Source organism: Solea senegalensis, linkage group LG16, assembly GCF_019176455.1.
Source record: "Solea senegalensis isolate Sse05_10M linkage group LG16, IFAPA_SoseM_1, whole genome shotgun sequence".
Taxonomy (NCBI): Eukaryota; Metazoa; Chordata; class Actinopteri; order Pleuronectiformes; family Soleidae; genus Solea; species Solea senegalensis.
The window spans coordinates 2947573-2963856 of NC_058036.1; the positions used below are offsets into that span (position 1 = coordinate 2947573).

The following is a 16284-nucleotide window of genomic DNA, read 5'->3' on the forward strand; positions in this document are numbered from 1 at the left end:
AGAGGCTGGTGGATGCACAGATGAAAGGAGATGAAAGGGAACCAAACTTAGGGGCATTTGCTCTTGTACCGCACATGGTTCTGAGTTGTTGTTTGCTGAGAGGGAAAACACAGTTTGAGCCACAGGAGTGGACGGGAACATCACACAATCCTCCCAGAAACTAGGTCTGAGATGCTTTTTTAAAAAATGATAGGAAATGGCAGTGCATTAACGCAACACAAATTGTCCTTTTATATAAAATGAACACAAAAAAGGGAGGACATGTGTGTTTGGTGGATTATTTCTTTGTTGTAACAATGCCTCTTGGCATTAAACTGTATAGCGTTGGAAAGCCTGTGTGTTTTTTTCCCTTTTAAATGGTGCCACGATTGTAAGGAAAATGCATTTGTGGGTTGAACAGCAGCAGAGTTGAGTATAAATAAATCTACTCCGCTCAATGCCAAACAGCTTATTCTGCTGTTGGTGTCATTTATTGGATATATTGAATGATTGAAGTCTGAGGGAACACAGCAGTCGGTGTGTTTACATACATGATAAAGGTCCAATTTTAGTCAGATTAAGACAATAATTTGTTTTTCTTAAGGTCATGTAAACATGCAAGTCCGATAAAAATCGAGGTAGTCTTAGTCGGACTAAAACACTTAGATAATGCGATTCATAGTCCGATTACTTCTGCATGTATACGCTTAGTCGGACTGAAGTCAGACACAAATTTCCTCCCCCGTCTTTGACCCGGAAGTAGAAGTAGACAGCTTATACAGTATTATCCAGGTATGTTAGTCCGACTAAGAATAGCTTGATTTAAGAAGATGAAGAAAACTGATTTATTGTCTTAGTCTGACTAAAATTGGACTTTTAACACACATGTAAACACACCAAGTGTTTTAAGTCCGTCTCAGATGAGTTTCAGGAGTAAAAGCACCACTATTTTCAAAACCTTTACAAAATAAAACATGTAAACACATAATGTATCAGTCAACATGGGTCAAAGGTCACAAATGCTTTAACTTTCTTACTCACTCAGTGACATTATTCAGCGCCAATTCACCTGTCCTCATCGCTCACCTGTCCTAATCGTGTCCTCGTCATTCACCTGTCCTTATCTTGTCCTCATTTTTCCCCTGTCCTCATCTTAACCTCATCGTTCACCTGTCCTCATCTTGTCCTCGCACCTGTCCTCATCTTGTCCTTGTCATTCACCTGTCCTCATCTTGTCCTCATTTTCACCTGTCCTCATCTTAACCTCATCGTTCACCTGTCCTCATCGTTCACTTTTTTTTGGCTAAATTGCAGACAATTACAATTATTTTTAAATATATCTAGCAAAAATAACCATATTTGTCAATGAAAACACTCTATTGTATAATAATTAATGACATTGTTGTTGAACACTTCACACACAGTTCTAGTTACGTTGGATTAAAAGCACACGTGTCAGTGTTTTATCTCTGTTTTAGTCGTAGTTTTTGTCTTTCAGTAGCATCAGTGTGGTGAGCGGCTCGTATTCTTAGCATGGCTGCCTCAGTCCACTACATACTAATTATCTGTGATTACTGCACACAGTGAGGGCTGCACCCCTGCCCGTGCTTTCATCCCTCTAAATACCACCAGGGCCATTTTCTGCCTCTGAAACATTCCACCTTTTTAACTCCTCATTCATTAGACCGACGTGGAGCTCCAGAGTCACTTTAAACCCTCTCCATCCTTCCATCTCTCTCGCTCTCTCTCTACATCATGATGCCTCACAACCCCATACTGTGATCGTGGTGCCGGTCTCCTAGCAACCGGCCCTGTAAGAGGAGGTGACAACATTTGCATTACCACCACCTCCTCACCCTTCCTCCCCTTCACCATCCGGATGCTCTTCAAGTCTCGTAAACACTCTTCGCTCTGTGGTGCTGCCACTATCAGGGTCACTGTGTGTGTGTGTGTGTTGGCCTGATTAGCATGAATGTTACTGCTCTAAATACCTGTAAAGTAAAACAGACACTGTGTGTGTGTGTGTGTCTGTCATTCATGTTGATATAAATTACTAACTAATAGGTTAATAAACAACCAAGGCTCCATTAAAGACATATGTCCAAGTAAAAAAAACAAAACCGTTTACATTTTCTTCTGTTTCTATTCTCTGTAAAGTTTAATATTTTTCTATGTTTTCATAGATCCTGGTGTGTATAGTGAATTTTTACTATTTGTTACCTTTTGTTTTGAATTTCCTTGTTGTCAGGCTAATACGGGATTATCTTATCTTCACTTGTTTTATCGTATCTCGCCTTATTTTATCTTAACTTGTCTCTTATCTTATCCTATCTTATTTTATCTTGTCTTATCATACCTTATCTTAACTTAACTTGCATCTTATCTTGTTTTATCTTATATAGTGTTGTCTTATGTTGCTGTCTGTTGTCCTGCCTTTTCTAATATTGTGTTATATTATCTTGTTGTTAATGGTATACAGTACTCGTAAGTACAGTAATAGTATCAGTCTGATCGTGGATAAAATCCCTGAATTGTCAACAAAAGAAGCTTTAAATAGTTTCACCTAAATGTTACATACTGGACCTTTAATGAAGAGTCTGTTCCCACTGAGCAGCAGCTGCGTGCCTCTCAGCCATCCCCACTTTTTGCAGCATGTTGTTATTATTATTTAAACATTTCATATGGCTGCACCACGTGTCATCTGTTGCCCGGTTCCACACCACAACGAGTTCTTTTATTCATCATCAGAGCGAGTGAGATGATTTGTCTCTGACTGCAAGCTCTGATCTCCTCTGAGCTTTTTGAATACGAACCACATCACGCTGGGCTCACATTTGGGTCTGGCTGCAGCCTGGAGCCACACTGGTGAAGTGACGTGCGCGCCTGACGACGCTAAATGGCAGCACTTGAAATAGCGTGTACCTGCCAGCAGCACGCGCTTCACCCACTTGGCTGATGCGATCGCGGACGAACACTTTCGCTTTTGCGCTTCAGCACCGCGACGCGCTGGACAGCTCCTCCGTCTACAGCAGAGGAAAACCAGAGCAATTAGAAACTGAAGTTTATTTTTTACTTTACTAAGTTTTTTTTTTTAAAGAAAAACGATGGGTACAACAAACGTCTCCTTCTTTGATTTCATCGGAGGAGTCCAACTTCTCCAGGGCGAGGACACCAGAACTGCCATACCGGTCATCCTCATCGGGATCTGTGTGTCCGGAGCGGTTGGGAACTTGCTGGTTTTGCTGATTTTCATCCGTGACTTCAGGAGCGGACGGGGCTCCGAGGTGAAGGCGCTCCTCGCCTCTTTGGCGTCCACGGACTTGCTGATCCTGTTGCTGTGCGCCCCCGTGCGCGCCGTCACCTACTACAAGCAAACCTGGACCCTGGGTACTTTTGTGTGCAGCACCGCGGACTGGTTCCAGCACTCGTGCGTGGTGGCGAAAACTTTCATCCTCGCTGTCACCACGCGAGCCAAGCACACGCTGGCGCCCAGCGCAGCCGCGGGGCCGCGCCGCAGCCCGACGTGGATCCACGGAGCGCTGGCGTTCATCTGGATCGTGGCCATGCTGTTCCCGATGCCGCAGATGCTTTTCGCGTCTCTGGTGCCCCACGGCAGCGACGTCGTCTGCGTCTCTGAGATGCCAGCGTGCGCGTCAAACTTCATGGGTTTGTTCTACAAGATTTACCCAACCACGACCTTCGTGGTGCCGGTCATGTCCACGGTTGCCTACTACACCAAGACCCTGCACACTGCTGTGAACCACGCGCCGAGCCCGCAGCACCAGAGCAAAGTCACCCTGGTTCTTCTGTGTCTGAGCGGCGCGCTGGGGCTGATGCTGCTGCCGGAGTGGGGGACGTTCACCTGGATCAGACTCGGCTACAACAAGCCGCCTCTTGGTTTGATCATCTTTGCGCAAGTCCTGCTTTACGCATGCAGCGCGCTCTCTCCGGTCCTCCTGATGACCATGTACGACGACGTGCGCCAGGGACTCGTCACCATTTGGTTCGTGGCGACTTGCAGACGCGCAAAGAACGTGCCCGCCGGCAACGACAAGTGTCCAAAAACGGAGGGAAACGGAGCGGAGGTGCAGGGCGCGAACGCCGTCGCCAACGCGGTGCCAGCGGAGAACGAGAAGACCTTCCCGGACGTGGAGCACTTCTGGACGGGGCGCAGGAACACGCACGTCGAGGAGGAGCAGGATCCGGTTCCGTGGGAGAGAGAAGAGAAGATGTTGTAGACAATCAGACGTGGAAAGTGTCTTTTTTGAAGAATTCGGCTGGTTCCCAGTGTTGACACAGCGCAGACTAGAGTGGCTTTTTTGATAATCAATCGCTTTGAGTGTATTTTTTCTTGTAGTTCTCAGATTTTTCAGCTTCTTAAATGTGAATATGATCCAAATAACAAAGAAATCATTCACACTGATTGATTTAAGGGGTTTCTTGGACTAAACAAGACATTTGAGATCATTTTGAGGTCAATATTTAAACATTTTGCAACATTTTCTGACATTTTGTTGACCAAACATCCAATAATCGACAGATCAATGGTTTATGATAATTGATGAGTTGCAGCTCTATAGTGCAGACTCTTGGTCTTGTCTTGCATTGGTCAGATGTAAAAATGAACTGGTCATTGTTTCGATGTGGCACAGTGACTTTTGCACTGTCAGATCAACACTAAAAAAAAAAAATTTTAACATAATTTCAAACTGTATTTAACAGTTTTGATGTAACAGCAGCAATAAAATAAACATTTATATGTTTCGGAAAAGTGTCAACATCTGAATTTAACACTATTTCAGACATATTTAACTGTTTTAGTGTCAGGCTAACACTAAAAAAGTAGAATTTAAGACAGCTTCACCAAGTATTAAACATGTTTTAAGTTAACATGACACTAAAAGTTAAGTTTAATTATGTTTCAGAATGTATTGAACTCTTTTAACGCTTAAATTGACAGAATCTAACATGCATTTAACCCATTTAATGTTAAATATTTTTTAATGAATTCCTCTAATGCTAAAGTAACACTAAACAATCGCATTCAACAATATTTTAAAATGTCTTAAACTGTTTTAGTGTTAAATTAGCACAGAAAGTTATTTTAGTAGTGAAGTAACACTTTGATATTCAATTTTAACTATATTTAAGTATCTTTAATCCTTTTAGTGTTAAATTTACACCAACAAGTTCAATTTAACACATTTCCATAGTGTACATAATTCTTATGTTGTTTAAGTTAAGTAATTTTAACACCAATCCTGATTAGGACCAAGTTCAATAGTGTGAAATTAAACTCTTAGAGTCTAAAATAGTGAGTTACAATTACCACTGTCCAAGTATTGGACAAATATTCAATTCAAATGGCCGCTGAAAACCTTTAGTGTTTCTTTGACTTTGCAAAATGCACCGTGTACGGATGTTTCTACATATCTGCGTAGGATACATTTGTTCTTGCACTGTCAGGTACACAGAGCACCTTCACTAGAGGAGTTTTGTACGAAGATGAATCAAATGTAAATATCCAGGACACTCGAGCATCAAAGGGTTTGTTGTGATTGTGTGCTGTGTGTGTGTGTGTGTGACGTGGATATTAAAATATTCTCAAATAAACTGACTAAAATGACTGTTCTGAGGTTGTTTGAGGTTTTTTTTAAACACACACACACACACACACACACACACACGCTAATCCCAACCTTAATCACCCGATATAATGCAAATGAAACATCACATCAAATCATCATCATGAGATGACAGACAGATCACAGATCATTTCTCCATTAAATTGACAACTAATCCAGCAGCACATCTGAGCTCAGGGCATTAATCATCATTCAGGGCAAAGCAGAATTCAGCCTGTCACGTGTGTGAAGTCTCTTCAAACTCTCATTTATTTTAGGCCATTTAAGTTCAGTCAGTCAGTGTGTTTACATACATGTTAAAAGTCCAATTTTAGTCAGACTAAGACAATATTTCAGTATTACTCTTAGTCTCTCAGTGTTCTTCATGACTTAAGGCCCTGGTATACTTCCGTGCACATGCCACACACGCCAAAATCAGAGTCCTGTAGTATCCCACTTCACCATTGGGTGGCGGTACAAGACCTCGCAAACGTCTGGATTGAGCTGAAAAGGTCGGGGTGTCACCCGGTTCGAGGGTCGCAAAGGTCGAGGCTCGGGCGACTATCCTTGGTGACAACTCCTTCTGTTGTCCAAATGTTTTTTTCTGCCTTAGACTGACTAACATACCTGGATAATGCGATTGATAGTCTGATGACTCCTGCGTGTGTACACTTAGTCGGACTTGGCGTTCTGCACAAGTACATGGTAAAGGGTTAAAAGATTTTAAAATCCTCGATTAAAATCATCAGTGTGTCACGCATCGCAGCTTTCCCTTGCACGTCTTTCAGTCACACACCATTTCCATGATGTTCCTTCACTTTTAGTTTGTCCTCTCTCAGGTTCTTATCTGCAGGACTCAGCCTCCATCTTTAATTAATGTGGGCCTAAAAACTGCAGGGCAAATGTGGGATAATTATTTTTTCTTTTTAATTGAACGGTCAGATTGATTGGCTGGGGAAAAAAGTTAGTGTCACAGTCTCCCTCTGTAATAATGACAAGCTCAAAAAAAAAAAAAAAGAATGAAAATCCCCAGTGACTCAAGGGCAGACATTTGGTCACACGCTCGCTCTATTGTCATATTGTCAATGAATAATTTATGTGCAGGAGCACAATCACACTTTTATTATTATTATTAACCCTGTCCACCTGTAACCTTTCTTTTCACTCAGACTGACTAAAATGTCAAATCTGCCGTGGCGTCCGTCAGAACCATGGGTGACCACTGCTTTACTGGTCAAAAAAGAAAGCCTCTTTTCACGACCCACTGAAAGGTTACACTGGCGCAAACGCACGGCAAAACTGCAAATGTAGTGTAACCTTTTTGTCCATTTTTGTTTACTTTGGGTGACATTCACGTCATGGAAATGTGGGTGTTGTTCTTCGTTGCTTGCAGAGCAAACATTGGCGTCAAACGCACTTCGTGGCAGGTTTGTCTGTTCAGGCGGACTAAGTTTAGTGTTAGTGTTAGCCCGACTACAGTCGAGCTAGTCTTAGTCAGACTAACAAACCTGGATTATGTGATTCATAATCTGATTACTCCTATTGGACTGAATGATTGAAACAAGATAGTCAGTCCAATTTTAGTCAGACTAAGACAATAATTAATTTTTCCTTATGTCATGTAAACACGTTAGTCTGACTAAAATAGAGCTAGTCTTAGTCAGACTAACATACCTGGATGATACGATTCATAGTCTGATTACTCCTGCATGTATACGCTTAGACTGACTGGAGTCGGAGTTGGCGTTCTGCGCAAGTACCAAAATTTCACTTAGCAAAGCCCTAACTTAGTGCTTATCATTTGCCACATTCAGCTGGTAAATGTTTTCTCATTTTGTGTGAATAAAGAAGAAGTCACTAAATAAATATTATTATGAACTGACAACATTCACAATAAGAATAATGTGCTCCTTATTTCCTACTGAGCATGGAGAGACACAACAAGTAACCAAGCAATTCTGCTTGATGTCACAAGTACACAAATTCTTCTCATAAATCCAAGTGCCAAATCCTGTCTGCAACCATAAAGCAAGGCCCTTGCCTATTATACACATAAAACACAGGGTATGGGTAGTATATTCAATTTCTGCTCATAAAATCTGGTCAGTCATGGGCCAGAGAAGAGAATTTCCACACAATTTTCCATCGTGATATTGCAATATCATGATATTAGTGACATCATATCCGAATAAAAGTGTTAATTTTGAAGTGAAATGAAGATATAGTTCACAACAAAAACATGTATTTATGATGCAAATTAGTCTTTAAATAAAACATAGAGAAATAACTCATGACTGGGCCACATACCACGACTTTGTCGCCACCAAACATCCCTGACGATGTCCCTAAACGTCAGCCTCTGTGTTTGAAACAGTTTCATGGGATACTCGTGTACTCGTATGTGAAGTATGCAGCCTATGACGCCATGATCTCAGTATCTAATGAACAATAATGAAGCCCATTATGTCATTTTCAATGCAGTCATTAATGCACTCTGCTTCATTCTACTAGGTCATATAAACATAATCCTGGCAAAGCAGTCACTGAGCTACCTTTAGGGGATAAAAGTCCTGTTTCCACTGCTTCACAGAGGAGGAGGAGGAGGAGGAGGAGGAAGAGGAGGAAGAGGAGCTGCCTGCATTCATTCATTCATTCACTCATCTTCTACCACTTTATCCTCCACATGAGGGTCGCAGGAGGGCACTGGTGTCAATCTCAGCTGACAGAGGACGAAAGACAGGGTTCACCGTGAACACCAGCAGTAAAAGTGAGCCATGGTGGCTCAGTGGTAGGGCGAGTTGTCTTTCAACTGGAAGGTTGTGGGTTAATTTCCTGGCTCTATTAGTCTATATGTGTACTTGAGCAAGACACTTATCCCCACATGTGAATGGGTAAAAACTGCAGTGTAAAGCATTGAAGTAAAGTACAGATATGTGAATTTTGTATTTAAAGGGCCACCATTTTACTTATTATTTTACTAATTTTGCAAGATAAATGTGTTATTTTGTCCTCAGACAGTAGATCTGTGGAAATTTGAGTTTCTGTCAAGTTTTATGTCATGACCAAGAAAGCTGGTGGTGTTTAGTTGTTGTCTCCTCTCGTTTCAGGTAACTTGCTCCTTCCCCTCGTGTTTTCTCGCCAGTCTGATTGTCTACCCCGCCAGTGGCAGCTGGTGGCGTTTTATTTTGAGGGGGCGCAATCGGCAAGTCAGTTTTTCAGATGGACTGTGGTAACATAGTCCAGTGGTGATATACAGTTACCGCATATCACCACTAAAACACACCAAAGCACCATTCTCATGCCTGATACCGTAATTTTAAAAGATTCACTTAAATTAAACTAAAAATACACCACAAAAAGTTTTTGTCTGTATAATAAGGCTTTTGAATTTTGCCTTCTCTATCACTCCTTTATTCGCATAGCATTTTCCATATGTATCCTTGTCTATTTGTGTTTATTATTATTATTGTTGTTCAGAGAAATGTTTTAAGTCTGTATTACCTGTCTGAATCCAGGCTTGTTCAGTGTCCAGCATCTGAAAGAGGAGGCAGGGAAAACAAAACATGGCACTGGTCTGAGTGCAAGGACAGAAGGACAGTTAGCCAGTCCTTCTTCTCATACCAGCTCCTGTCTTTCGTTTGCTGTTTTATGGCGACGTTCGGCTGGTCAGGTCCGAGTTATATAAGCCGAAGCTTTTCTTCTATGAAACGGCTTTTTTTTGCAGTGACAGAAAGTTGTTTGTACTTTTTTTCCATGATGAAATCGGCAATTAAGCGCTGGTAAAGTTAGCACAACTTACAGAGAAGCGAACGGAGGCATTTCCGTTTCCGCCGGCATTAGGCCATGTCCGCTCGGCCGTGGGAGGTCTCAGTGATGCATCAGTGCGTATGACGAAATCACGTTGGGGCGAGACCTCCCGGAGCCCATTGAAATTAATTGTAGGGTCCAAAATTACAAAAATAATAATCTCAACATGTACATCTGTGAGAGCGTCTGCGGCGATTTTCAATCTGACTGAAATCATTTTATGAGTATAATAATTAATTAATTAAAGACAACTGTACGTTTATTCTTCATTTGAACAAGTGGAAAATAAATGAAACCGCCCCTTAAATACAGTAATGAAGTATTTGTACTTCAATTTGCCTAATCCTCATAATCTGCATGTTTTTGGACTGTGGGAGGAAACCCCCCCCACACACACACACACACGTGGAGAACATGCAAACTCCATGCAGAAAGACCCTTGTTCTGACCGAGTCGTGAACCCGGCTCTTTCTGCTGCAAAGGCAGGAGTGAGCTGCCTGCGGCATGTACATAAATAAATACTGTATGTGTCAATGAAAGCCATGTCATTCATCATTCATGCGGTCATATGTTGCATTAAAGGTTAGCCGTCTGTGCCGAAGAGTGAACTGATGAACTTAAACCGAGCTCTGAACTCGTGACAGCTAGTTCACGCTGTGCTGGTGAGAGTTTTATTTTTTAAAAGTCAGTGTTTATTAGTTTATTAGCCGAGGGGGAAAACACAGAGAATGACGACATGTTTTTTTTTTTTTGTTTCCACTTCACTATTAAAGCAAGTGATACTCAGAGATCTGTTTTTTTGGGCCGAAGCCATATTTCTCTTTTCATCTGGGCTTGTGTTTGAAGCTAAAGGGCTCTGAAAACCAGCACAGTCTCCTTTATTGAGACGTACATGGTGTTTTTCCATCTCACTCAGGCGTGATGGATTGCTGACGCGGCCTCGGGGTCGATGTGGTTTTATTTCTGTGCGTCCGTTTGTCCTCCTTCTTCCTGCCATCAAGCAACTGTCCTGCGAGACGAGGAAGGTTTCAGTCAAAAACAGATGTGCAAAACAGTTTTAGTGTTTGTTAATTTGGATGAAGTGATTAAGCTCTTAACATATAACAACATTTCCGCCTTTAGCTGGACAATAAAATTCTATTATATTCTATGTGTGGGTTCCTTTCTTACTCCAGCCAATGACCAGAGAGGTATGACATGTTCTTAATATAGGCATAGGAAATAGCGCCACCTACTTCCAGGAACTGTACTTTAACAAACAAAAATAAACAATAACATTTTTTAGTCAGACTAACTTTTAATAAACCAAAACGTTTTGTTCCTTAATGCTGTAGTGTGTAACTTTTTTCTTTTTTGAACTTCATTGTTTAAAATCCTTATTTTGAATTTGCTTAAGTGACACAAACTTAAAAAAGCACAGTAAAAACAAAACACATAATGACAAAAACCCAACAATAAAACAGATGACACAATAAAAACAAAAAACAACGACAAAAGCTGAAAGCGCAACAAAAATCACACGACATATTTGTGGTGGTGAGTTGCACTTCAGGGCCACCGTACCCACAGTCAAAAGCTTCACTCTGAATAAAGAATGAGTTCAAATGTCTATTAATCCCTGTTCAGCAGAGCTACAGCATAAATTAACCATCTTTCCCATAATCCTGCAGTTCATTCACTTCACTGTTCACGTTGTCACCATAGAGCTGGTAAACAAAGATTAGTGCTGTGCAACGACTTATCTGCTCTTACCGCACATCACTGTTCATTTCATGCTGATTGAATTACATGTAGAAACCTGCTGGCTCATTGTGTGAGTGAGTGGCGCCACCTTCTGGTTTAAAATGAGAATTCTTGCTGCTCTGTTCAGGTCATCCATCACGTACCGCTTTGGGAAACCCCGCATTCTTTTCCCCATCCCCTCCTATTGGCCCGGGATGTGATTGACGACACTGTGGTCCAATAGAAACCGAGCTCGCGCAGTCCTCCCCTCCCCCCGGACGAACGTCTGCGCAGATGTGTGTGTGTGTGTGACGGAGACGATACACATCAGGAATAGCAGTTGTTAAGAACCCACGAACTTCTGAGGCACTACAACACGCAAGGTGAGCCTTAAATGGTCTTATATCACGCGTATTAACGTAAAAGAAGAGTATTTTAACTTTGACCGAGTGTTTAATTGAACATGTCTGTGGCAGTTGACTGCATTAGCTAAGTTGTGTCGTACTTGTTTAGCTAATGCAAAGTAGCTTCTAACCTTAATCACTTATAACTGTCAGTTGACGCCTTTTGTATGCTTTCTTAACACGGTTTTCAGTCTCTGTCGTGTAAATGCATACCTTTTAACCCCACTAGTCGCTTTATTATATCCCCAAATGCACATTTAAAAGTGTCTGTAACTTTATTTTTTATCATTCCACTCCCTCTTTTTAGTTAAAATAGGCGTTGAATGTATTCTTCCTGTACATTTATACAACATAAAGTCTCTTTGTTTTCATTGTCCCCCCCACCGTGTTATGTGCAAAACACACGTTGTATGTACATTTAAAGTGCATCATAATCCTCAGTTTTCTGGTGGAGTGGAGTGCATTTCTGCAATGCAATGTTATCAAGGGAAATTGAGAGGAAATCGCAGTGTTTTCATTTTCCACAGGAAGGCTGATCATCACTCACACTTTCATTTTCACTATCAATACAATAAGAATCTTATTACTTACTATGTCCGTGGTTATTGCAGATCACACAGATCAGGTTTTCCTTGTTGGATTTTACAGGTGCTTTCCACATCTTATATGAAGTAAGACAGGAAGTGACTTTATCGTAGATATCTTACCAGTATGAGTCAAAATGTTTAAGTCTTCCCTGTCTTTGTGTTCTTGTCTCCTTTTACAGATGGCGTATGCCAGTGACAAACTGTACAATGGATACCTGCGGGGGAAAGCGTCAGACATTGTATTCAAGGTGAAAGTGAAGGACGTAATGGTCTACCTGCCTTGCCTCACCACTCACGACAGGGTACGTTTCATTTGTTGTAAGAAGAATGTGTCAGGTTTAAGTCTTGTGGTTGTTTAAATTACGTTGAAATACTGTTATGTACTGATACTAGTTTACAAGAGTGTTGCGAGAGGCTGCAGCTAGGAAGCTGCTTGTTTTTCTCTCCTCTCCACACCACATGATGGTCGTGGAGACCACAATAATGTCTGAAGAGGTGAGTTTTGAAGTTTGATTTGAAGGTGGTGAGAGAATTTGAAATTTTTTGTTGGAGAGCATTCCAGAGAGTGGGTGGGAGGAAGAAGAAGACCCAAGAGTACGGGTGGGTGTGTTAATGTGGAGGAGGTACTGAGGGGGGAGGCTGTTGATGACCTTGAACGTGAGGAGCAGGATCTTATACATGATGCAAGATTTGACAGGAAGCCAGTGAAGTACATATGTTTTTTTATATGAACGCTTATGACTTCATCTAATAATTTTTTATGTTTGAATTAAATGTCATTGCAGGAAAATATAGACGCAAAATTTGAGACACGTGGGAACACTGAGGCCATGATGCTTCTCCTGGACTGTATGAGGAGAAGGGAGAATTGGCCCGAGCAGTTTATTACAGCTCTGGAGGCGTGTGAACACCCAACTATTGCAGCTGAGATTAAAGCAAAATATGACACTCTGAGAGGAGTTAACAGTAAGTACATTTGTCATTATTGGTGGAGAAAAAAAATGAAATTGGCTTAATATATGGGCATCAGTTATCAGCCACTGGCTTCCCTGATAAAAAAAAATTTGGCATAGGCCACAGAAAAACCTATATCAATTGACCTCTAAAGCACTATTTGGATGGGATTAGTTTTATGTGGGTAGTTGGATAAATGTAATTTTACCACAGGATATTACTAATATTAATGGCCAATTAGCATGGAATAAGAAATCTCACCAAAGTGGGGAGGGTAAATCGTTTTATGTACTGCCGTCACCTCCTGTCATCATGTGCGTTTGATGTTGCTTCCTGATATGACAAGCGCAGACACCCGCTCTCGGAGCTTTAGACCTGTGCAGTCAAAACTTATTTAAATGACCACTTTGTTTGCTTTGTCCTAGATCCCAGCCCCAGCTCCCCTTCCACCACTGCCACAAGAGCACACGCCCATCCAGCACCACCGGCCGGTCATCTGTCCAGTCCAGAGAGCGCTGGTGCTGCTGTTGCTCCACCAGCTAAAGCACCAGCTCCTCCGGAGCCAGCTCCTCAGACCTCACCTCCTCTGGAAGTCCCCATGCTTCCACAGAGCCCATCAGGGCAGCAGCCCAACATACCCAAGGCTGTTTCTCCACCCAAGCCTGTCCCTGAGCCTCCACAGCCGAGTCAAACTGAAGTGGCAGCCGTTCCATCAACACCTCCTCCGTCCCCAGAGACCCCACTCACTCCAGCTGACAGTGCACACAAAGGGGAGGAGGTCATTGCTCACCAGGAGCCAGAGGAAAACTCTGAGTCATACTTCATGGATGTCCCTGTGGAGGTAAACCTGATGCCAGAGGTGACGCCTCCTGGTGTTGGACTGGTTGAAACAGACTCTCCATTGCAACCTGATCCTCTTAAAACAGCAGCGACCACAGAGATCAGACAGCCTGAGAGTCCACCTCAGGTAAACTCAGACGTAACTGATGGATCCTCTTTCCGCATACTGACCCCAGAGAAGCCTCCGGTACAGGACACCATGCCTCCTGTGGGCAAAGTACCCGCTGCAGTCCTGGAGCCTGAAGAGACATCTGAGCCTTCTACTATACAGGTAAATATCAAATTATAATCACCCACTGTAAGTACTAAAAAAAGTCCTGTGCAATGTCAGTCAATTAAATAAGCCTTTAAACACCAACAGTGACACAAATAAATGGTCTTAAAAGAAGCAGAAGAGGTTTGTGTCATGGAATGAAACAGGTGAATCATTGTCTAGTGATGATGAGCTTGAGTTCACCCAAAAAGAAAAATACCTGAGTAAAGCCAATATTGAAGAAAAATTAAAGAAAATTGTTTATCGGGACCCCAGAACAATCTCCTGTGTAGTCTATGGGAAGCACTGCTGTCAGCCCACATTCATATTTACAAGAGGCACAGAATATTATTTATTTTTTCTATATTAAAATGACGTGGGACGTTGATTTTTCCCACAGGAGACAGAAACGGCAGCCCCAGCTTCTCCTCACCCTGATGATGACGGAATGGACGCCTCCATCACAGATGACAACTCTTTGTGTCTGAGCAAGCCTGATGTTCTGATCAGCGTCCCACCACCACCCAGTCACAACGGTCCCACTCTCCCTGCATACAACCCACCAGTGGGGCCCTACTCGGGTGACAGCGCGCGCCTGGAAATAAGCTATCCTGCGTCAGAGTCAGTTGGCTCATCCTCTATTCCTGCATGCTCTACTGACACCTCCACCACCAAGGACACAGACTCTGGACTGCCATGCCAGGAGAACAGTGTTGCATCTAACCCACAGGAACCAGCGGAGAACCACCTGGAGTCTACCTGTCAGAGTTTGGAAATGATGGATGTGCAGGAGCATGTGGGGCACTTATCTGAGGATGTGTCCATCCTGGATGGAGACAGTCCAAATTCAGTCATCAACAGTGAAGCAGACAGAACAATCACTCCTTCCCCAATTTCCTCCTTCACCACCAGCGCTGCTGGTACTGAGTCAAAATTAAACGCCCACCCTTCACCTGAGCCTGCACCGCCTGTGAATAAACCGAAGCCACAAACACTGCCACCTGCAGGGAAAGAGAGGCACGCCTGCCGATCAAATATAAAGTACACTGTGGCTGCTGCAGGAGTGGCTGCCTTGGCTCTGGTGATGGCGTGGAAGTTTAGGAAGGGGATTCTTTTAAGAAGATGAGAAGATGAAGATGTTAAAGTTTTTAAAAAGGGGTTTGGTGCCTTATTATACTCATTGGATGCTGATGGTATGAGGCAGCTGTTTAATGATTAGTCAGAATATTAGCTGCTGGACCTTTGATAATATCATTATTTTCAAGTCAGTTGTTTGGTTGGACTGTGTTTTATGATTTTAATATTGAATGGTGGTGGAGCCACTGTGTGGTTATGATCGAAATATTTGTGTGTGTGATAAGCAGCACTTTGACGATAAGACTGTCGGCTGTTGATTGTGAACTGTAGAAGAGAGAAAAGCAGCATCACACGTCTTATTTTTAAGTGGGAAAAGGTGAAGTCAATAGCTTAACTGATGGTATTTATTTATACATATATGTACATTATATAGATGTATATGGATATATTAAGAGTGAAAATATTCCAAAAGCCACTGGTTATATCTCAGATATTCACCAGTCAGTCAACCACAGGCGATCAGCGGCGCTTTCCCTAAGTATCCATGTGTCGGAGGTCTGTTCCTGTGACGGCACTCACACATACAGCGACAGTTGAGGCAGCTCGCTGCTCGCCGCTGCTGTCCCTATGCCCCTAACTGATTTTCACAGAGAGTGCAGCACCGCTGATCGCCAGCGGCGAGCTGCATAAACAGCTGCTTTATGTGATCGTATCAGACTGAGTCTGTGCTCCGGTCATAGAGGACGTACTGAACAAATATTTTTAATTAAGACGTGTCAGAATGGTCAGTTATGAGCTCTGTGTGACCTTTTCTTTACAATGTGTGTGTTTGTACGTCGGTGAAATATGTCCCCTGACTAAATACGGCGACCGCTGGCCGCAGTCTGATTCGAAGTGGTGCGAACACACGTTTGCTGACTTTATCCGGCACATTAGCTTCATATATAAAATCCTCTGTAAAACACTGTGCTCCACTGTGCAGCCACCAACAGCACACTTGTCCCTCCGCGTTGACATAATACCGCTCTTCCTCCCAA

General features: G+C 42.5%; 2 protein-coding genes across 2 annotated transcripts; both read left to right on the top strand.

Moving 5' to 3' along the window:
* The first annotated feature begins 2794 nt into the window (after positions 1 to 2794).
* LOC122782617 (G-protein coupled receptor 151) lies at positions 2795 to 5606 on the top strand. Its single transcript, XM_044047034.1, has one exon. The coding sequence runs from the start codon at positions 3084 to 3086 to the stop codon at positions 4215 to 4217; it is 1134 nt and encodes a 377-aa protein (XP_043902969.1). The 5' UTR covers positions 2795 to 3083; the 3' UTR covers positions 4218 to 5606.
* A 5831-nt stretch (positions 5607 to 11437) lies between these two features.
* Positions 11438 to 15548, top strand: LOC122782543 (vegetative cell wall protein gp1-like). Its single transcript, XM_044046918.1, has 5 exons — positions 11438 to 11515; positions 12303 to 12425; positions 12909 to 13089; positions 13503 to 14188; positions 14571 to 15548. Exons 2-5 carry the CDS (start codon positions 12303 to 12305, stop codon positions 15294 to 15296), a joined length of 1716 nt encoding a protein of 571 aa, XP_043902853.1. The 5' UTR covers positions 11438 to 11515; the 3' UTR covers positions 15297 to 15548.
* Positions 15549 to 16284: the final 736 nt, after the last annotated feature.